General features: G+C 39.8%; 1 protein-coding gene across 6 annotated transcripts in view; it reads right to left on the bottom strand.

Moving 5' to 3' along the window:
• Positions 1-23,995, bottom strand: part of LOC137175098 (phospholipid-transporting ATPase ABCA1-like) — a 186,556-nt gene that overhangs the window by 5,596 nt on the left and 156,965 nt on the right. For 4 of the 6 annotated variants that reach the window (XM_067580790.1, XM_067580789.1, XM_067580791.1 and 1 more), the window contains 6 exons: positions 23,296-23,402; positions 20,277-20,418; positions 19,173-19,307; positions 17,236-17,339; positions 15,971-16,063; positions 3,595-3,838 (listed from right to left, as the gene is read on the bottom strand). In XM_067580790.1, the coding sequence (XP_067436891.1) occupies positions 3,595-3,838; positions 15,971-16,063; positions 17,236-17,339; positions 19,173-19,307; positions 20,277-20,418; positions 23,296-23,402 (825 nt within the window). The other 2 variants (XR_010925572.1, XM_067580792.1) reach the window with 2 other exon arrangements.

The raw sequence follows: 23,995 nt of genomic DNA, 5'->3' as shown, positions 1-23,995 counted from the left end.
CAAAGTTCTCCACTGTACACCAGCTAGTTGCAAATTTTGTCTGTCTGCTGTTTGATGCTGGCCAGGTAGTGTGCAGTAGGTTTTTAGAGATTTCTCTTTGAAAACTGCCGCGAGCTGCAGCCGGAAACAAGGTGAGAGTGACTCAAAACAGTAAAGTTGCAGCTGCTAAACCAAAACACGAGCTAAAAGCTGCTAAGAAGCACTGTAGAGCTGAGGGGAACTGTTGATTTGGGTGACAGTTTACTGTGGATTTGTCACTACAACCAACCCCTTTAAATTACACATTGTCATTTGAGCCATTGTTAATATCAAAATATTGATTAGTGCAGCTTTAAGTATTATTTTACAATAAATTACTAATTGACATGAACTGATGCATACTACATGCATTAAAATTACATATATTAATTGTCAAGCCACCAATCAGTCACATTAGCTTGTTAGCAAAATTGCACATAATCATTAACCCATAATTTATATTTTTATAATTATTTTGACTTTAAAATCAATTATCTTGGCATCTATAATACGGGTTATATTTGATTCTACTTAAATTAGGAGGTAATAGGATTGTAACATTATTACTTAGTTTTTTGACACAGTAACAGAGACAAAGTGATATAGGGGCAGAAATGGTCATTCAGAGGTCAGATTACTTAACATTATTTAAATTTTATGGGTTTTAATGAAGCTAAAAAGTATTTAATGAAGCCACATATATTGATGTTAAAGAACATTTGAGTTAATCATAAGAATGCAGGGAAGTGTAAGAGATAATTAAGACTACATACATATATTATTGAACTAAAAGGTAAGCTGCTTCAGTGGTGCAGTAGTGACAAGGTTGAATATGGGTCACTGTCCAAACACAAAGTAGCAAATATTTTACATTCTTATCATGCAATCTCCTTCCAAAAGACAGTTAAGAAAGTCACATTTTCCTTTCAAATGCTCTGTTTGCTCTCTACTGTCTTGGCCATCAGTGTTAACGCCTAAGCTCCAGGCTGTTTGGATCAATATTAATTGTAGTGCAAGTCGGGTGTTATACTATAGGTCAAGGCTCTTCTCTATAAATCACCAGCTGAAAGGTGACTGTCTGGGTCTCCACAGGTTCTCCAGTTCTCCCCTGTGTTTTAATACTGTGACCTCCTGGTCCAAGTATGATTTATTTACTGCCTGTGATCTGGTAAATATTGACCAGTGTTGAATGTAGGGCAAGTTGTCAAAAAGGTTAAAATATAAATTACGCAACGTTGGAGGTTATAGTATGGTTGAACCCCAATGATCCGTGAAGAAGGAATAGGGTTCTGCTAAAAATCCTTTATGAGAAACCAAATCTGACAGTAAATAAGTGAAAAACGACTAAATTTCAGCATCAAGCTTTACATAAATTCCTTTCTTGTCACAGTAATAGGCTAATTGTCCTATAAAAGAAGGATTTGAATTAGGGGTTATCCACGAGGGGATCTTATCGATAATGAAATGCTTACTGTAACATCCCTGTAGTATTCTTTTTATCGGATAATTTGATTTATAGTAAGGGGGGAAAAAACAACATTGCCGCAGCACAGATAAATGTACAGTCCAGATATCACATATCTGTCTGGAAAATAAGAGATGGATTTTTTTTTATCCCCATGGAGCGGACCAATGACCTTTCTGGGCCCCTCAGAGGTCATCCTCACCTCCCACCTGGTCATCTGCTGCTGAGCTAATGGCAGGCTTGCAAAACCAGACACACTCACACTCACCTCTGAGTGTGTGCCTGATTGCATCAGGTCTCTGGGGCCATTTGGAAAACACATGATGAAGCCAGTCTATAACATGCAGGGCTTGGTTTATTTCACCAATCTGGTGGTCTAGCTATTGCACTTGGGGTGGAATTAGAAAAGCACTGGCTGAAGGAGCTTTGAACATTGAAAAAAAATCCAGATTCTTGATCAATACTGGGGCCTGGCAGCTGAACTATCTTGGCTACACAAACTCTGTGTAGTCCTCACTGGTCAGTCAGATAGTCTAAAAGGGAGAAGGCAATGTGTAGGCAATAATAGATCTTTAGAACCTTATCCTGAACTAAACCGACACACTAAAATGCTGAATGCATTGATTGATGACCTAATGATCTGTTAAACTGCGCTGGCATGCCACAGAATTACAGAAGGACAAGATAACATGGCCCCAGATACTCTACAGAGTGCCTAAATTTTGCCCATGTCAGAAGTTACATTTGAAGTTGAATTGTGCTGTTTTTTTTGGCTCCAACAACTTTTCCAACTGGATTTAGAGGGAGCATTAATAATACTACACCAGGGTTAAGGAAAATGTGTCATCACCGCCTCTGTGACAAGAACAAACCTTTGGAAAAAATAAGGTTTAAGAAACGTAATCCTCTTCTATGATTCAGATTACGAATACCCAAAGCTGAAATGGTGGTTTTGGATCTCAAGGAACCGGTGTATAATTGCTAATGTTGTGCATGTTTTTCCTCTTTTTTGTCTTTGTGAATATGTTTTGCTACCATATTGTGATGGTAGAAAGGATGATAGAGAGACTGGAATACTTTCATTTTTGGCTTTCTGTCATAGTAACAATGGATGGAATATTTTGGTAGATTCATTTTTATCTTCACCTTGGATTACAATACTATGTAATGTTGGTCAAAGTGACATTATATACACCTCTAGAAATATCATGGGTTCTGTTGACTGAGAGAGAAGTGAGACATTGGGGCAAATCATCTAATTCATATTTAATAATCAGCTATGAGATGCACTACTGGTACTGCAACCTGTTGTGTTGAGAACATGTCAGAGTTTCCAAACTTTTTAAAGGAATGATTTCCCAGGGCATTTTCAACAGCTGGTGTGACAGACAGGCATCAAAAATAAGAACAGCATGTTTCTCTGTAAAAGTAAAACTTTAAAACATGAATACTTAAAGTTAGTCTACAGGTATGCAGTGCATGTACTCTCCTGCAGATGGTTACTGTAAGTGTTCGAGCACTTAAACCTCCAAGTATTATGAGAAAAATGTAAAATTTAGATGTTTAAAAAATGGATTCTGAAAAGCAAAGAAGTGAAATAAATTCAGATTCACATCACGTCATAAGTTCAACTCAATATCCTTCATCAATGCCTGAAATCTGCAGCAGCAATTTCTCCACAGTAACTTCTAAAGTAGCTTGTTACAACCTGTCATCCTGTCCTTTATATATGTCAGTTAGGGCCAAATGTTATAGTGGCGTATGGGTAGATTCCACAAATCTAAGTTGAACAAAGCTGTATTGTGCTCAGTCTGCATCTGTGTCCTACCTGTTTGTTTTGGTGTGTTGTATTACTCGTTTAAAGAGGTTTTTTTTCCTTGGCATTAACAAAGCAACTAACCAAAACAGTTTTTGGTTTATTCATGCAATTTCCTCACATAAAACAGTGGTGAATAAAACAAAGAACAAATACATCCTTGATGTTGTACCAGTCACATTGCTGAAATGAAATTATGATATATCACACATAATTACTTAAAGAAGAATGTAAGACAAAGTAGTTTAAGGGAAACAAAAATGTCCTATCACTAATCCCATTTTTTGGGTCATACCTGATCCAGTGTGGTCTGGGACACAGAGTAATCCTCCACGCCCAGCCTCTGTTGATGGGTGGTGAACTGACTGAAGATGTTGGCCAAAGCTCCCTGTGTGTATGGGAGCTGATATTGCAGTGTGTTGTGATGCTTCTCTGTCAGGGTGCTGCCTGGGAAGGTCAACTGGACAAAGTCCTCGACCGGCTTCAAGGCAGGAGGAGAGCCACCAACTCTCACAATCACTGTGTAGCCGTCACCAAACCTATAGTAAGAGTCCACAATTAAGCACTCAATACAAAAGAAAACCCTACAGACAAGGATGACGCAGCCAAATTGCTCTCGACCAGTCATCTAAATAATGAACTTCCCTTTTCTCCTGTGGTCATGGAATAGTTTGATGAATAATAGGGTAGTGCACTGGAGGAAGGGGACAAGACAGGAAGCAAAAGAGATGACAAAATATAATTGGTCTTATAAATTTCTCAGCCACTTCATGCTTCCTGGATGTGGTGAGCTGATGGAGCAGGTGAGTAACAAGGAAAAGCAGCTTGACTTCAACAGTAAAATAAAGTTAGCTAGCTAACTGCTGATTAAACTTTTCCACCTGTGCAATTGCTAGTTCAAGTCATAGCATGTATCAACACAATCTTCTGCACCAAATGTAAAAGAAAGCATCAATTTGAGTCGAGCAAAAAGGCCACAGGAGATGACACAGAAATGACTCAGTCATTGGTGGACCTTAGATCAGGTGCCTTTTCATGGTTTCATGGTTTCACTTAGCCCTATCCGACGACCAATAACATTATGTGAGATCTCTAAACAGAGGTTGCAGTCACAAACTGAATATAAATCTTGTGCTGGCAAATACATTTTGCACATTGTATGGATGGTTACTTTAAGTTACCATAGCATCATTCAGCTAATCATTTGGTTTTATGACCCACAAATTTAGCTTTGGTTCAGTCTCAACCTTGTTTCTGTCAGGTTTTTTTTTCTCCTAAAAACAGCGGCAGGCGCTAATTTTTGAGTAAAACAGCTCTGATAAAGACACTGTACATTACTAGCCCATCACCAAATGGCAAGTTAGCAACTAGCTTCTGAACATAACAGAGCATTTAGCAGTTAAATAGCCCTATATTTCCCTCAGGAGTTGGTGGAGTCCAAAACAGAGCTAAAGGGAGAGTGAATATTGGATTTACATTTAATGGGTCACCAGAAACTCCATATGAATGTTAATGTTGCTCTGTGTCTGCTGGAAGTGTAAATAACCATCATACCACCTAGAATTACCTTTTCTCTCTGGCGACTTGGCACTCAGCCAGCTCTTAAGTACCCCTGTATAGAATCAAAATTATCTATACCTAACCCTAAAGGTTAGTAAAAAAACCCCGGGTCAGGTAGAAGCAAGGGTCAAGAGTTCAACTAGCCTAGGAGTAGGATTTCTTCACAAACATATATGCCACAATAACACAGTGACATTACTACACATTGGGTTGAAGAACATACACCACTGTCCTCTAAAGGCTTGTCAGGTCATCAACACATTAAATAGACATAGAAATCTACATAACTATGATTTGTCTTATCATTGGCTCAGACAAAAGTACAACAACATAAACTCACTGTTAAACAGAGGCTGAATAACTTACATACAGTCAACCGTCTCATTTTACACAAGGGGCTAAGTTTAAAATAAATGTAGGTATGTAGAGCAGGCATTGTATAACAGACTTGCATCGACCCTTTAGTTTGAGAACAACACTTATAGAATATATAATATATACAAGAAATATGTCAAATGACAACTACTTAAATCTCTCTCACAGTACCTACATTGAAGTAGGAGCTAAAAACGTCCCTCAAAACGGCGTTCCAAGATCTATGATCATTCCCAGTTCCTGCAGTGCGGACACAATAAAAAGGGGGTAGTTCCTCCAACAGTTCTTAGAACTATGAAAAGTTCCTCCGGTTCAAAAGCACCTAATGTTATGTTTACAATTTGTTCTGCTGCCCTCAGTGGCCCTTATTGCTGCTTTAATAATCTGAACATAAAACCTTTCCCTTAAGAATCCTTTTACAAAACCTCCTAAAGTATTTGTGTTTATGATAAGTAATGCAAAATGCATATAAAGTCTGCTTTCCGGTATGGCAGTTTCTACATTGAACAGCCAAGGTTTTAAAATTATGTAAACATGCTATATTGCTAAAACGTTACAACATGAACAATATCCTGGACATAAAATACTGTCACAGATGAAAATGGGCCATAGCTAAGCTCTAAAGCTAATTAGCATTCTGCATCTTCCCAGTTGTATGCTACGTCTGGTGAGCACCAAATAAGACTTGGTGCCTTGTTATCCTGTCGTTAGCACTCTTATGACCCATTTTTTTCTGCCTAATTAATTCCCTAATGTTGGATTTACTCATGGAAATGTCCATTGTGGGCTAGTACAGAGCTACATGCAACGAGAGTTAGAGGCTCCCTTAATGGCAATTAGAGATATGGTGAATAAACTGCAGGCCTACACGATCCCAAAGGGAGTGAGAGAGGAAGTGAAGCTCTGTGCTAGTGCTGAGAAGCAGAATGAATGGACCCCATGGGTAGCACAGTCCCTTCAGTGAAAACATGACGGCTTGAAGTTGAAGAGTCACAGCGCAAGAATAGTGTAACACAGCATAAATTGTATGTGTGAATGCTTATTTAATACTCATTTCCATAAAGAGGGCAGAAGTCTCTTTCTAATGTGACTTTTAGAGTTGGATCATGTCGAGGCACATTAAATAGCAGATCTGAACCCTCCCACCTGAATTTTTTTTGTATTATCATTGGATGAGCCAGAATACATCTAGTGATCAGATGTCAGAGGTATATCAACAGAATTCCACAGGAGGTAGCATCTGAACCACTCACCTGCTACCTCATTAAAAGGTGCAATAAACGACATTCAGCCCCACTACATGTCGCACTAGAGCACCAGCATCTCAGACCAAAACAAGTGTTGTTTACTCAATAAAGTTGGAAAAAAAATATAGTGGCATCTGAACACACTGCTCATGAAACTCAAATCAAACTGTCAAACTAGGCAGTGCTGATAAAATATGGATCAAGATTCTGTTAGTGCATTGCCTATTTCTCCCCTCGAATGTTTTCAGAAACAAATTTTAGTGTACTGTTTAGCTGTAATGTGACAAAGTTTGTGACCCGGCCGACATGTTGAAAACGGATGTGGGGAGCACAGGGAGGGACTCACATGCACTTACATGCACATGTGGCCAGACCAGCTATCAAAACACAGAACGGAGAAGCTCTGATAACAACACACACTGAGGGAGTGTGACATCATTCACTGCACAGGACGCCATTACTCCACTATATATTTACATAGCAAATAGTTGTTTGCTGACATCTAGTGGGGCTCAGTGTTGTATATTGCACCTTTAAAAACATGTCTCATGACATCTGCCAACTGACACCACCAAAATATTGAAGAAGAAGAAGAACGTTAGACAGTGTTGCCTAAATGTGGTGTTAGTTAGCATGGTCTGATACCACAGTGAAGGAAAATGTTCGAGACAAAATCAGCAATATATGAATACACAAGATAGGGATTATACACACACATGTAATATGGCAACAATGCCAGGTGAAATTAATGTCAAACAAGAATGAATGATTGGACTATTTTCTATATTATGATGCAATACACTGGGTGGCATCCTACTCTTCCACCGCCACATCTGCCTCCTGCCTATAGGGAGGATCTAAGAACTGTCTGCCTGCACTGTGATCTCCTCGGGAGCTGCACACCACGGGTGATCAAAAGCATCCCCATGAAACTCTAAGACATATTATGTAGTACACATCATGTGGATACTACTATGAGTGCCCTGCAAGTATCAGCATGTTAGCGCTCCATTAAGCAACTGAGCTTTGGATAGCACCAGAACCGTCCAAAATTTTATTCCACACACTGACCCAAGCCCTGCTCAGTGTCAACCAATGAATTACAATTGTTCTGCCTGGTGTCTACTGTATTCATCAGCTCAAGGTGCAGAAGATAAACAGTATCACCAAGATCATCTGACCAACAAGGGTCTCAGCAATGGCTCTACAGGGTTTATCTCCACAAATGATACCATAGTAGCACTGCTCTGTTTGTCTTTAGAAAACTACCTTTAAGTTAGTTTTCATGTTCTTAAATCTGTTATCGTCTTAATGACTACATGTTTATGATTACACTTTTACAATGAAATTGGGCATAAAAGGACAATAAGTAGTGGTATTATATCGTAGGACTGGGTACTCGGTAATTGAAACTTGTGAATATATTGTGTTCATTTGGCCATTTTCAGTACAAAAAGGTTCATGAATAAAACTGGGTGTTGAATAGTTGCAATTGTTGTGAAAACGTGTGCATCTATATTGGCCAGTTGCTGAGTCCAAAAGACTGCAACAGGGAACCTATCTCCCAAAGCTCTCGTTTAACAGCTAAACAATCTATTTTTGTGGCAGACAGTAGAAGATCATTGTGCTCTATATGCTTTAAGACCTTGGAGATGTGTAAACCACATGTGACATCACAAATAATGCCATTGTGTATTCTTGGCTTTTACACATTCTGTGGGAAACTAGCAACATTCAACAACAATTGACTTTGGCAAATGGGAGATAAACGTGAATAACGGGGCTATAGACTAATAAAAAAATACTATTCACAATAATCCATGGCCTCTTCCAAACTGTTAAATGTTATCACCATGGCTATAACCAAGAGAAAAATAACAGTAAGCCTAAATCACAAAATAGCAAATATGAGCTGTTATAAGCTGTTATGAAAATACTGTATGAAATACTCACGTCTCCCCTTAACAGTCCATGCCTGCACACACAGTACTATCTTTCTTCAGTAAGGCACACATTTTATATTACATATAGCCAGAACACATCTCCTATTGTGTAAAGCCACATAATTTTTGCAGATTTTTATAAGATGTAACAGAACACACAGTCTGTAATCAGACACCATCCCCACACATCAAGCTTAATTCATCATCCAATCAAGACTATGACCATAATCCCCTTGTGTTCATTACAGCTGCCGGCTCAGGAAATGTGCTTTGTCCAAGGACTGCCAAGCTCAGCCCAGATGCAAAAACATTTTTGGATAAATCCAATAAGGCCAGGAAGCATTGTGGTGGAAGGGCTTGGCGAAATGGTTTGGAGTGTACGTGGGTAATGAAATGCTGCTTGTCAGTGACTGTAAAAGGGCTTATCAATTAGCATCCCCTTATTCTCTCTCCCTGCCTACCTTGCTTTTATTTCCTTTCTTGCTACAGCTACACAGGGGCTTCAGGCAGCACTTTGGGAAAAATATCTTTCTTTCATATTCATCATTTTTACTCTGCCTCTGTATTCACAACAAAACAAGTTCTTTCATCTTTGATACACTGTCTGTCTTGGCTCTCCTTAAATAAACTCCTGTGTGCGGAAAGGTAGGCTTGGAAATGAATGAAGTCTGCGCTACGTTGCATGGGCATAACAAACAACAGTACGGCATGCTTGAAACAATTAATCAGCTTTTAAGTGTTGATTGGTGACTTAAAACTAAAAGCAAGATCTTTGCAAAGCCTTAAAGAAAATAATGAGCAGATAATGTTTAAAGTCATGACTGCGCCACATGGTCACAAGTAATCCTTTTATAATATTTTACATATGAGATATGATACAGCAGCTCAACACAGCATGGAGGAGACACTGTAATGTCTGCGCTGCAGTTCTTTTCTTCATTTTCATTATTCTGCCTTAATCCTCTCCTCCACCCTGGTCTGCTGGAAAGTCATTCTTCCATGTAATTTAAAACAAACAACAGCCAGACACAGATAAGGGCATGACAGGCAAAAAATAATTCTGCTGCCTTCCTTCATCTGAGGGAGTCTAGAAAGGTCACCCTCACCATTGCCAAACCTTGTATTTGTGCCCACAGGGGGGAGGGCGGACGCGGGGCAAGAGGTCACAGCGTGGCTTGGGTGGTCTGATGCTTTGATCAGGCAGGAAGTCATCCAAAAAACTTCTTTAGTTCCTGGAGGGGGAACCAACAGAGCTCTTGACAGAGGCACCACAGGTAGTGTGACGACAGAGGGATGGATGGATGGATGGGAGATGTATTAACAATCAGTAAAAGACAGTTTTGCTATTTAAAGATTAGAGATTCTTATGGGTACACTGAGTGTTTTTCATCACAATACATTGTGTGTGTCTTTGGGGCCTAGTAAAAGTGTTGAATACATTTTCTTCCCCATAAAATGCAAAAACAGCAACACTCATTTTCTGAATAAGTTGAAATCTGCATTGTTTACATGCATGCGTACATCAGCAAGCAGTCTTCTTCCTCCTCACATTTTGCTGGCGGAGCTACATTTCTTGGCATGCTATTGCCACCATAGATTATCGTGAAACCATCAGAATCTGTGCTTTGTGACAGTTTTCAGTGATTAGCAGCGGCTAGTACTGTTGGCTTCTATGTTGAGACATATTTACGAGGTGTTTGCATGCAATATTGTATTTCAAAAGTAATCTTACATGAAGGTCATTATCTGGCCTGTTAAAGTTATTACTACAGGATTCTCAAGCATGCATAGTTCAACACAGACCTAATAAAATATCCAGAGTCATGTAGCGATTTCGGCAGACCTTGAACGTTGATCCAATGTAGATGCACATGTTGGCCTTGCTAGTAAGCACAAAAATAAGCAATGATAATACTAATGTCTGTCCAAGAACTACAGTCACACATAAATTAAGATACCCACCAGTTATCAAGGGTAAAGCTTTTGAGTGCAGGTGGTTCTCAGATATGTACAGTATATATACAGTACACCATCTGTGTCTGTCAGTGTTCTGGCAGTCTTAATTACACCTACATTGCTGATGCATTGTAAACTGTAAAGAGAATCATTTTGTCATCCATCTCTGCCAGTGACACACACTTAAAAGCTGTAAACCATTTAGTTAATGGCACACCTGCAGAGCTGACACAGAGTGAGTGGGAAGGAGTTTATTGGACTTCTCAACGTCAACTTCAGGGGATTGATCCAAACTTTTAGACACCACACTTGTAAAAACTCTTCAGTGCCCACACCGCATTACCTTAATGCATTAAAGGCACTTTACCTCCCACTTTTACAGTATATCATGACGTACTTTAAGCAAGGAGAAAATAAGACTCAAGGCTGTGGTGTGTACTTACTGCTGGTACTCTATGAAGCAGGGATATGAATGATATCAATCAGTGAGGAATCCTGTATCAGCTAGTGGGTGTCCTCCCTAACTGACAAGATTATAGGACAGCTTTGAAGCTGCTTTTATTGCTTCCTCCACTTCATTTGGGTTTACTTAACACCTGGGAGCTTTCATACCAGCACACTGCTATACTAAAGCACTATCTATAGGCTCTTGCACATTTTTTTTTACTTGTTTATTTTCCCCTTCTCACTCAGCCTTTCATAAATTCCTACAAGTGTGACTGATTTGAAGGGCTCAATACCAGGACAAAGATAAGGCGGGTGTTTTTAACAGCCATGCAGGAATATAATGAAGTAACTTCTTAAAATGGCCGCCCTACTGGTCTGAATCAACCACCTAAACCAAATCATCAGCCCCTCTCACATGCTGACCATTTCTCCAGTGGTTTAAATGGGCTATTTTGGCTCATTTGGGGTTTGATTGATACACAGAGGCAGGGTTGTTAAAGCACCAGAAGGGCATCTCAGTGATAAAGACAGGGTCACCACTGAACTAAAGGGGGCAGCACTAACAAGCACTTGGATGGCTGGGTTGGAAGTCTTGCCACCTGAGAGTAGCAGAGGGAGGAATAAATAAGGGTAATATGGTGAGAGGTTTTTGAAGGAGAGGAGCACAGGGGGAGGAGGGGATGAGGGGGAGTGAGGGCTTTGAATGTGGGAGGGTGAGCATGTATTACATATGAGCAATAGGGGGTCAAAATGTGAGAGCTGCCCCCGTGGTGAGATTCTGCACTCCTTTCAGGGGCTTGTGATGAAAAAGAGATGGAGACGTTGGGGGTAGGGGGGCAGGGGGAAGAGGCAGCAGCCCCAGCTTTGCAGGTCAGCCGCTCACACCGTGTGACAATGGCGTACACCACCTGCCTCCATCACCATGCTTCCCCTCTCTACTTCAACCCCTGCTGTCTGATGGAACTCTTCCCATCGGCAAACAGCTTGTGCATTTGTGATAGGGATGCAAATTTCAAGGAATTTCTTCTGATAGTCGGCCGCCTTAAAAATCAATTATCGGTTAATCATTAATAATTTATGAAATACTTTGGATGTTTTTTCCATCATAAAACCATTATAACCACTGACGTGACCTATGTTAAAGAACAAAATCAGAGTGAGCTACACTAGGAGTTAAAAGGACAGATCAAGTAAACACCAAGTTACTTGAATGATAAACTAAATAACACAAAAGGATGACTTCATTTAAAATTACGGAGCTCCCGTCTGTTGCTATTCAACAACTGACCCAACAAAATCCAAAGTATTTAACACAGCAAAGAGCTGCACAACTTACATCTTCATTAAAGGAGATTAATTTGAAAGACTAGATGTGTTGGACAGATCTAACAGTTAATTAGAAATTAATCAAAATTGCTGTAACTTTCAATAGTAAATAATCTATAATGTTATTGAATAAATATAAAACATGTTATCCCAATATCCCCACAACAGACTTCAGTCTAACTGGTTTAGTATAAAATAATCTGCATACCTGATCTACATGATGAAGTGATGTGTGTTGTTCACTGTAGCTAGTAGTTCACTGTAGTCCAGCTGCTGGAAACAGCTGCTCAGAGGCAACAAATGTACAGATAATGTCACTCCCACTTTACTTCTTAAGCCCATTGACTGCCACTGCAGAGGAGTGTCGCTTATACAATACATCACCTTTGTGTTGATTTTGTTGGAAGCATGTTGCTTTCTGCTGTCTGACCTCTCAGCCTGCATTAACTGAGCAGCTGCTTCTGTTCAAGATGCTAGTTTAGCTTTACCATGAACCTCAGATAGCTAAACCAGACAGCCACCAGACAACAACTCCACGGAATTTTCACAACTTTATGCTTCAGTGTTCATCAACATGTTAGCAGAGTGAGGCACACTGCGACTTTTTTCTTCTTTGCACGGCAAGGAGGTGCGTTTGCTTTACAATTAGTGCAGCCCTTATGGGCAGTCACCAAACATACCGTTAACCCAACCAAGCGGCAACAACCACATCTTGAAATTAAAACCAATGCTGAAATACCTTAAAGTGCAATACCACTGATGATCGCTAGGTGCTGGCTCCATAAAAATCGCTGACTCCGATAAACACCCATTTAAAAAGCATCAACATTTCTCATGAAATACTAAGTCAATACATTTTCTCAACAAGTCATTATGGTCTCAATCACTAAATTCTGGTCATCTTATAAACGTGCTGGTGGTCATTTTGGAAATTATTGCTCTGTTAATAAGATTTAAAGACAAATGGTAGTTTTGATGTCTGCCATGTAACTGACAGTTGGCTCACCTACTGCTCTCCCCAGCCGAATCGGACTATTGTCGCAATATTTCAGTAAGTTTAATGTTAATTTATTATGATACCTGTTGTGTTAGTTTGTTAACATTAGCTCAAGTGTGCAACTCTGGGTGTTCCCTGTAAGCTAGTGTTAGCGTAGGTCGGAGGTAGCCAGGTGTGTTTCCAGAGCATGAAAGGCAACGCCCCACACACCTTATCTGGAAGGTCCTGGCACTAAACTAAGAAACGTTGGTGCCGACCATAAGCAGCAACTCTGGGCTTCAAACCGGCTTCAGTGCAAACCAATGGGTGACATCACTCCTCACTATGTCCATCTTTATATACAGTCTGTGAACCCAACCTTATTAAAGAGTAAGTGATACCACCTAGTGGGGTAACTACGTACTGCAGCAAATCTACAGAACATTTTCTGACAGTTATACTGCATGTCCCTCACCTTCTGCATAATCAGTTGATATATTTTTTAATTGGTTAAATTATTAACGGCAATTAACCGATAATTGATTAATCATTGACATCCCTAATTTGTGAGAATCAGCCCTCCTTTCCTGCATTAGATGTTGAGACAAACATGAAATATTGGACATTCAGTGTTTCACCCTGTAATGCTGGATTGATGAGGCTCACAACAACTTAAAAAATGGTGGATCACATGCTAAACCAAGGGTGGGAGTTTGGGGGAGGGAGCGGGGGGTAACATGGCAGCACAAATATGCGGCGGGATAGTGACGAGAAAAGAAAACAGAGAAGACAGTCCTTAATTGCCTTTTCAGTCATTAACAGGGTCCCACACCTCATGAAACATTAATTACACCAAGCGCTGAGGAGATAGGGATGCTTAATTAGAAATTATTCACTGCGTGGCGAGAACTGAGCGATAGCATTTCAGCGGCATGTAAATTGTCCGTGTGAGATCTAAAATAAGCACGGCGAAAATCGGTGTCGACGTCATGCTTATCTGGCTTCCTCTCACTTGCTTGTCTTGTGAAGTGCGATTCCCTTTTACCTGATAGCGTGTTGAGTGAAGTAGGACACGTGTTAACCCTCTGTTCTCCTCCCTTGTTTGCTCCTTCTTCCCTACCCCCCTGCTCCCATGGCTCTTACCTATCCTATACCTCCTGTGTGGTTCATAAATTATTTACACCACCCTGCTCAACCCCCTACAGACAGGATGTAATTGACACAGAGGATCTGTCAATTACCCTAACATCTGGGAGGGACTGATTGGTACATCACTCTCCCGCTTTAGCGTTTTGCCTCTCAACTCTCTCTCGTTCTCACTCTTTTTTAATACTGTCTACAATCTAGCTCTTCTCCCTCCATGGCATCATAAAAGCCCAGCCAATGATATGACATTAACGCTCTTGATGGGAAGTACCCTTGACACTGTTGCCCCCTCCTTGCTGTTCTAGGCGTTTCCCCTAATCCCCTGCACAACTTGAAAAATGGTCTGCTCCACACCTCATCCCAGGTGTATTGATCTTTCTCTCCACCCAACGATTGCTACCACATATTCCTGTCGTGTGTGTAGCTGTGTGTGCGTGGAATGTCCTTCCTCTTACAAGATCACACAATGGAGTGGTAATAATGTCACCACACTGTACCTAAGGTAATGGATCGGCCTCACTGTTACATGCAGGGCTCGGGACATAAGTGCTGGCCTTGGGAAATGTCAGATGAATATCAGAGAATGGAACTAAGTGCAAAGAGTTAAGGGCAGGGAATATCTGCGATGAAGACTAACAAAAGGCATTAAGAAACATTTACAAAGCTTATTAATGTTGTACATAAGGACAGGGAGGATGGAAATAGAATTTATGGGTCTAGAGAGAGACAAATTGAGATAATGGTGAAAGATTTGGGACACTAAACTGAAGCCCACAAACCTGACTGTTTGCATATTTGCCTCATGTATGGATCTTTTCGTGTGAAATCAATACAATCATGTTGACCCTACAAAAAAGACTATCTTCAGCTTGGTACCATGGGTTCATTATGACACAATGCTTCCTGAAAAGCAAAACTAATGGATACACTATTGTTAGATAGCCTTCAAAGCACAAACATCAACGCAGATAGAAATAGAAGGCGCACATAATTTTAGAGGGATAGCTTGACATTTTGGGAGATGCCCTTATTCACGATTCTCATGCCTGTGCACTAAATATGAAGCTACAACCAGCAGCTTGCTAGCTTAGCTTAGCATAAATACTGGAAAGAGGATCTGTTTTAAGGTAACAAAATCCACCAACCAGCACCTCTCAAGCTCACTAATTACATGATATATCTTGTTTGCTAGATGTTTCTCTGTTTCTAGTCTTGATGCTAAGCTAAGCTAATTGACTGCCGGCTGTAGCCTTATAGTTACCAGACAAATATGAGAGTGGCGTCAAACTTCTCACGTAACTCTCAGCAAAAAAGTGAAGAAGCATATTCTCCAAAATGTCAAAGTATTTCTTTAACAATAAAACCATTGTGGAGTTGATGTGATGTTCCACTAGTACTGCTTTTTTGAAAAACTATATTCTTCTTATATCTCCAACATGTATACTTAGCTGCACCAATAAATAATAAAAGAAGTATAGGCATCCTTCCCTTTCATTTCTTGAAAAACTAAAGTCATATTCTTTTTATTAACAATATAGATGGTGTTATTTATATGAACAATATAAATAACTGAAGACCTCAGTGGGAGGCAGTGATTCCTTTCATCTCAATTCAAGGAGCTTCAAAGATTTTGTGTCTGTTTTCCTTCATACTGTATTGGTCTAACACACTCAGCAGTAAAAGGAGGACCCTTACCTGCTCTTCAGATGCTGGATGCTCCCTAGACACTTGAAGCGCCCATTTACCATGATGGCCATGCGTGTGCACAGTGCTTCACACTCCTCCATACTGTTGAGAGAAAGAGGAGGAAATTTTGCTCCATAAAGGGAAGTAGCAATAATGCCAGATGCTTGAGTCTTTTCTTTCCGGATAAAAGACAATGACATCTTTAAACTTGTCTTTTTGATGTCACAGAGATATTTCAGGATAGTTTGTGATGTCTGCCTGTCCTCTTCCATAAACTGCAAAAATATGCTTATAGAAGACGAGAACACTGATCATGAATACTTTTTATTCAGGGTAGAACTCAATTTCAGACTGTGTCAACTCACATTATTATGCTGATAAAAATCTTTGATTTACTGAGACTTTTTCTCATTTACAGTTAAAGTTTGGGTTAGAGCATTTTTACATGTCTCCTCTGACACCTTAAATGGACGACAAATGTGGTAATTAGAGGGAGAGGATGGGACCATCTGCAGTTCTTATTATTTCATTATTTTCTTTTCGATATTGGGCCAGAGCACGAGTCATTTGTATTTGAGGCAAAACCAGTGAAGCATTTCTGAGGAATGGTGCAATTAGGATTATGACTTTGTAAAACCTGGTGAATCTGCCACTCAACAAAACACAACCACCTGGTCATGCCATGGACGATTGGATGCTACTCAGCCACATTGCCTGGGACAACAACAAATGCTTTTATTTCTCCATGAGGAGAACACATGTACTGAGAATAATATATTCCAAATGAAACAGAGATTATTCACATGCACTGCCAGAAGCACAAATGAATCAAAAGCCCAGGCCATTGGAAAATGGTAAAATGAATAGGTATGTGAATTGTTAAATGTTCCATATCGACTTAGACTATCAAGTTTGAAGTTTCAAAAAAAAAAATTAGGTGTTTAATTTTTTTTTCCTAACTCAACACCATGTCCAAAATTGGACAGTACAAGTTGGGAAAACTTATCTTTGCTCCAGGAAGTCTTGGATAATGAAAAGACTCCAGCACTGATATTGACAGTTTCTCTTTTCATGGAGAAAAAAAAGCGGCAGTCAGTCAATATGCCCTCGAGCTTCAGCCAATATTAACTGCTATGCAGGAAACAATACCTTTCAACTAAAGTGTAACTTGAATCAATTATAACAGTATTTACAGCTACATTCATTTTATGGACAATTGGGTTGCTCTTCTTTCTTTATTGAGAAAAATCAATACATGAAGAGTGATAGTGCACCTGTGTGATGTGAGAATGACAGAGCGTCCCTCTTTGATGACGCTCAGGATACAGTCCCACAGGAAGCGCCTGGCTTTGGGGTCCATCCCAGTGGTTGGCTCATCCTACAATAAACAGAACCTCTTTAAAAGAATTACAGCGTTGAGCGAGACAGTATACCACTTACAGCAGAAATCTACTTTTCCGAGATTATTTTATGATTGTGTGAGTGAATAGACACATAGTGTAGTGAAAAATAAAACAATAAAGGAGTGCAGAATCATAACGAGCACCAAAGAGAATCATAAAACAGTTATCACAGCTCAATCCAACTGACCAACTATGGGAGATTCTGGACTGACATATAAGACAGCTCTCTCCAACACCATTATAAAAACACCAAAATAACAGACAGCTTTTGGAAAAATGGTGTTTCATTTGTCCAGCAGAAGCCAATAAACTTTTTAGTCCAATCTATGCCAAGACACATGATGCTAAACCAGCTCATTACTAAGTTACTTCATGATGTTCTTTGTCACCAACCTTTGTATGCAAACATACACATAAGAGAAGAAGAGATAGAACGGAGAGACAGAACTGACTGAAATAGGAGACATAAACACAAAAATATACACGGACATACAGATCAAAGGTAAATAGGTGAATTTACTGTGTACCCAAACCACATATGCATATATAATGGAAACACATACTGAAGCACTCTCCAAGACAAGACACACAGACACACACACAGTCTCTCAGAGACTCTCTGTTTCTTTTTCCTCAGGGCTAGTCTGTCAATGCACGATTAGAGAGTGACAGTACTCTGTCCATTGGCTGGTTTCGTTCCAGGCCTGGTTCTCCCTCACTAGAAGAATCCTACAAATCCCATGGGGTATTTCCATCACCGTGCCCAATGTGTCCTTCTGCAAACCCTATGTGGCAGTGCCTCAAGGCTGCCTGGACTCCCCGGGCTAGCACACAATACTGAAACTGACACAGACGCTGACAACACATTATCCCTCTGCCTTAAAGTAAAGGCTAGCCTGGCACAGTTGAGTAAATAAGGGGTTTTGGAAGAGTGAAGCTCCATGGCCTAAGCGCTGAGACAGAAACCAGAGATGGTTGGAAAGATTATTCTGTAAATGTAATTCCGTATGGATAGCTCATAACATGACCACATTTGTTAGTAGTAGTGTAATCTGATGGATTGCTTTTTGATTTAAAAAAAACATTAGACGTAATGCATTTATTACAGTTTACAGGCAGCATTTTGAACAGCATTAAAGTTTTCATTCTTAGTATTTCTGCTTAGTGGTGACTGGGACATGGGTTAACGAGTAAAAATGGCAGTAATAATAATGAAAATCCTATGATATTTATACATAAGGAGTCCACAGTGTGACTTCCGGTCATTTAAGTTTGTCCCTCATACTATCATGTACATGACTTTCTAATACATGTTAAAGCTGCTCTATTGAAAGCATGCGATTCCCTGTACTCTGAGACATGCCTTCATTTATCTTCCATTGGTGAGAAGACGCTTTTGCTCTCAGTTTTAAGTTCTGATGAGTAGGAATTTAATATGTGCAAACACAGTTCTACATGTTCTATATTTCTCTCAAGAAATTGGTTCTTTCCTGAAAAAGATGAATTAAAACCGACCAGTGAACACCCATCTTCTCCCATCACCTCAATCTTTGGGAAATTCAATAAGGATTTGCTAGTTTGATCCATATCTTGTGTTTTCTACAAATTCTTTACAGCAAACGTCTATGCGCCATCATCTTCTTCCTACTCACTGTGTGTTTGTAAAGAGAAAAAGAACTGATCTGCTGTAATCCAAACATCTGCACAGCATCTATATTGATTTAAAGTATTACACTCTTGAGTCTTAATAGAACAGTGGTGTATCACATTTTCACTATGTACAACATATCAATAAAGTTATATCTCACCAGGAAGATCACTGGAGGGCAGCCGATCAAGGCCATCGCTGTAGAAAGTTTGCGTTTGTTTCCACCGCTGTATGTACCTGCTGATTTGTTGGAATATTTGACCAGTCCCAACTTCTGGATCCCCCACTCAGCCACCTTTTGGGAAAAGAAAACGAAACGATTATGGTGTCAAGAAGAGTTCATATAAGGCCATCGCCAGAGCTGTGTTTCCATGATGGATGATATTTTGACTTGGATCTCCAATGTATTTAAGCTCTGTGGCTTTCAAGGACAAGCTATGACAGCTGGCATCACTGTAAGACCTTAATCACAGGCTGCTAAGGTACTTTACTGTTCTCCCTGCTATTTCAACATTGTCTCTCTAAACACCAGCAATCAGAAGCATCGCCAAAGTGCACAATGAAGACAGGCTGTAAGGCTGAAAGACATGCATTCCTTTTACGGCATATTCCTTGCACTTACATGCGGACATTTGTTAAAGCTAAAGCAAATATGACTACACAAAGGCTCAGCTTGGATCTAGAATTGCCATCAAATCAGGCAAATCGCAATGGGCCCCAGTAAAATGAAGAGTTATGCTAGCAGCACAGAACTGGGTCCCTTTGCACTGCAGCTAAGAGATCAAAGCCCTGGCGCCAGGTCTGAGGCCTATGGTCGCCGCCAGCGTCTTCCTCTTTTGATCTTACTGTTGTAGAGCGGGTGGTGCAAGAGGACTGCTGGGAGGCCGCACAGGGCCGGCCACACCACCGGGCATGGTGAATAATGTAGAGCCATAACCCATAGCTGCTGCTTTTCTACCACCGACCATTTTTCATTATGTATGGCTTCTCCTATTGAGGTTATCTATCACTTGGATGTGTACTTCAGCTTGCCCTACATGCATTCTAGTTGAAAAGTATTTTGATGGTAGAAATAAAAAAAAAAATATGAAAGGAAATAAACATTTCTTTATGGAGGAAAACATTTTTCACCTTTTTTGATATTCCATTTGACAGCTAATCTACATCGGCGTGATTTAGTGCTTCACAGCATCAGCTATGAGTGAAACAATAAGTTTACTCGGTTCTTAAATGTAAAAGAAATAGGAAAAGTTATTGTGGTTACCATGGTGACCTCTTTTTCTGGAACCCCTCGTAACCTGGCGTAAAACTCCAGATGCTCTCGTCCATTCAGCAGGTCATCAATAGCATCAAACTGAGGACAATAGCCCGTGTTCTGGTGTACATCCCTCATTTCTGTGCGTATGCTGGGGATAAAGACATTGACAATGAATGTCATAAATGTTTGAGATAGCATATCTAAAGACATTAAATGGCTTTGGCAAGAAATAGTATATAGGAGAGTATGAGTATGAGAATAGTAAATAATAGAGTATGACATCAAAAATACAGTGAGAACAGTAAGAAGGCCAAGAACCACACATTAAATTTATGTTATCCACCTTATTTTAAAGTGCAGATTAAAATTGATTTATTTGCAAATAGTCATCAAATATTCAGAATAACTTGCTCAGAAATAACGAAATCAGAGCTGAGTGAGTCAAGACTTATGTTTTTCTTTGTAACCCTTCCAGACTAATATAGAACAGCTGAGTAATTCATTTCACATATGGGCAGATTATGAGACAACGGGCCCCTGGGTTCAGACATGTTAAAGCTGCTGACCGAGGTGCTGCTGTTGGTTCAAAAACTGCAGCTGAACGTCAATATTTAGTTCACACTGGAGATGAAGGGTGTGCGATTCATGTCCGGAGCTTCCTGCCACAGCACATCCACACTGACACTGACTCTGCATAAATATTATACCAAATACTCTAGGACACTAAAAAAAAGGGGCCCCCTGTTCCCTTGGGCCAGTGCCCATTGATGATTTCACATTCTATGCTCATAGTCTCAAGTAAGTAGGTCTAAAATAAATAAATAAATAAGTTGCCTTGTCTTGGAAACAAAAAGCAAATACACAAAAAATTCTGGCTCTGCAATCAGTTTTAGGCATGCAGGTCCAGGTATACCAACACGCAACCTCGAGAGCCCAGTAAAATAATGGCTGCATCAGTTCTGCATGTGGACATGCCCTTTTCACAATCTATAGTATTAATACTTTCACAACCCGCAGGCAACAAATGTTACAACTGATTTCCTTTCTTACCTTTACAGCTGCTTTTTGTTTGTTTTTTTAAAAAAAGATTATATTGGACCCATTTTTTCTCCTCAAATTTTATTTTCCAGGAGCGATGGTCAGCCTCTGGGAAGCTAAATGTGATTTGATCTGTCTGGGGTCTGATAGATCTCAACAAAGCCATGGTAAACTGAAAGCTTTACTGAGCTGATATCATGTTATGTTTTAGCTTTGATAAAGGGACTTGATAACAATAGGTTATAGCCTATGGTTGGTACTGAAAGAACCACTGCTTAGTACTTTTAATTAACTTCACCCCATTAGTTTGTTACTGCCAGCTGTATGTGGCTGTATGTCAAACTAAGAATGACGTTACAGTTTATTGATCAAAAGTAATCCATGTTCTACAAGCCATACAATAGGAGCAGTGTTAGCACTAAGATTGCCATCATACTATGGGGATGTTAATGAAAAAGAAAGTCACTCAAACAAAAAATGGTTAGAATTGATTTATTCTGGCAAATAACATACATGCTACATTTGCCAGAACATAATTAATATTATTTTCTAATAATGTTTTTATTTTCTGAAAGCTTCCATTCAATTTTAAATGTTTGGTGGTAACAAGTGTGACTTTGAAACACTGCACTCTAGAATGGTCATTAAAGGCACAATTTGACATTTTGGGCAATTCGCTTATTTTTTTAATTTTTCTTTCTTGCATAGAGTTGTTTGCATAGTCTGGCATAAAATCTGACTACCAGCACCTCTACAGCTCATTAATGAACATGTTATTTTTTACCTTTGGACAGAGCAAAGCTAGTTGTTTCCCCCTGCTTCGACTCATATGCTAAAATAAGCTTTTTACCTGCTGGCTGTAGCTTTATATTAAGATAAAACTATACACAACAATGCAAACAGTTGTAAAAATCATTAAACACCATCACAACTGAGGTAGTCCACTGTGACTGTGAGACTATGAGACAACAAGAGAGAGAGCCACCTGCTGGTTAGCAGCCTAGCTTGCACATTTGTCTGACGTCTAAATGCTGAATGCCAATATTGCTTGTGAGCACACAACCATAGATGAGGAAGACAGTTGTCAGGAGAGCAAAAACTTCCATTTAAGAGATGCTGCTTATTCTCCTCTGCCGATCATTCTTCTTGCCAATGCACAGAAAGCGTAATGAGCTGAAAACAGAAGAGTGGGCGTCTTTACATCTGTTTTTCTCGCTTTTCAGTTTTTGCCTCCCCTAAAGGTCTCTGGGATTTTTCTTTGATCTCTGTTACCAACATTAATCAACATTAACACTGCTGTGTTGGGCCTTGTTCTATTCAGCTCTCTTTCTTTGTTGAACACAAAGTCAATTACCAGATGTATAAATGAACAACTATAGCAACCGTGGTGACGCAAAACCAACCACAGCTCACATTACACCATGCTCGGATGTGCTGCCTTAGAGATGAAGGCTGAGGCAAAGGAACACTGTTGTTTGTTCCTAAAAATAAGGAAGAGCAAGTTTTCCTTCACTCAAGTGCTTCAGTATCATATTGTAAGTGTCAAGGTATTTTTTTTGCACATACAAAGATTTACTTATAAATGATTGCGTAAGGCGGAGACAAAAAAACCAAGCAAGGTACAGGGCAAGGAAGTGAAAAGGAATGATATATATGTGCAAGATGTGCAAGAGGCAGACAGAAAAGTGATAGCAGAGTCTTCAGCATTTCTGAGAATATCGCAGTGAGCAGACATGAGAGTTGAAAAGGCAGAGACAGCAGAATGTATAAGAGATATCGAAACAACCTAGCCAAGAAAAACAAAGATTGATGGTATGTGAGATGGAGAAATAGAAAGCTGTGTTATACAGATCAAGAGTAGCTGAGAAAGGGTGTGTGATATATATAAAACACTCCTCCAGCTCAACTCGATCCCCATCTGAGCAGCCATCTTGGGTGGCTAATTATGATGAGTTACTTGGTGCGCTAGTGGGAGTTAGTGCCTCACCTGTATCCATTTAGGAAGGCCTCTCCACCGGAGACTGGGATGTCTCCTGTCAGCATCTTGAACGTGGTGGTTTTCCCAGCCCCGTTGATTCCCAGCAAGCCGAAACACTGGTGGAGACAATGGGGAAGCCTCCGTTAGGAAAACTGTGTTTTGTAGATACAAGCCTCATTGTAAAACAGACAGGAGATAATGGCGCTGGTCGGCATTTCAGATGTTCTGCATGTAAATGAGTTTTCTTTTGAATAAATATCATCAATTAAACCCTTTAATTAAGTTTATCCATAGACTGTATAAATATTTACTTCATGCAAATAATTAAACTTATAGAGTTTGCATGACCAGTTCAATGTTTAGCAAAATAACAAATTGACATGTTTCTGTACTCAAACAAAACAACAGACACTAAATCAAGCACACAGGAACAAATACTGTAAAAGCCAGAGTGTTCCCAACAGCATTACTTTCTTCTTCTGCAAATTACTACAACAGACACAATGCTCTCTTCTTCTTTTCTCCATGATACTGCTGATTTTACTTCTTTCTCTCTCTCGAGGGCATGTAGCAGGAAGTTGTCTCTGTGGAGCCCTGTGGTCATGTGACCCGCCTTAGGGGCTCTGGCTCTGGAATAAATATTTGATTTCTGTCATTCATTGATCCCTGCTTGTTTGTGACCTGTTCTTGTGAATGCATAGAACAGGGC

Source organism: Thunnus thynnus, chromosome 22, assembly GCF_963924715.1.
Source record: "Thunnus thynnus chromosome 22, fThuThy2.1, whole genome shotgun sequence".
NCBI classification, from domain to species: Eukaryota; Metazoa; Chordata; class Actinopteri; order Scombriformes; family Scombridae; genus Thunnus; species Thunnus thynnus.
The sequence above is the reverse complement of the archived record's forward strand: the minus strand, read 5'-3'. Positions and strand labels throughout refer to the sequence as shown.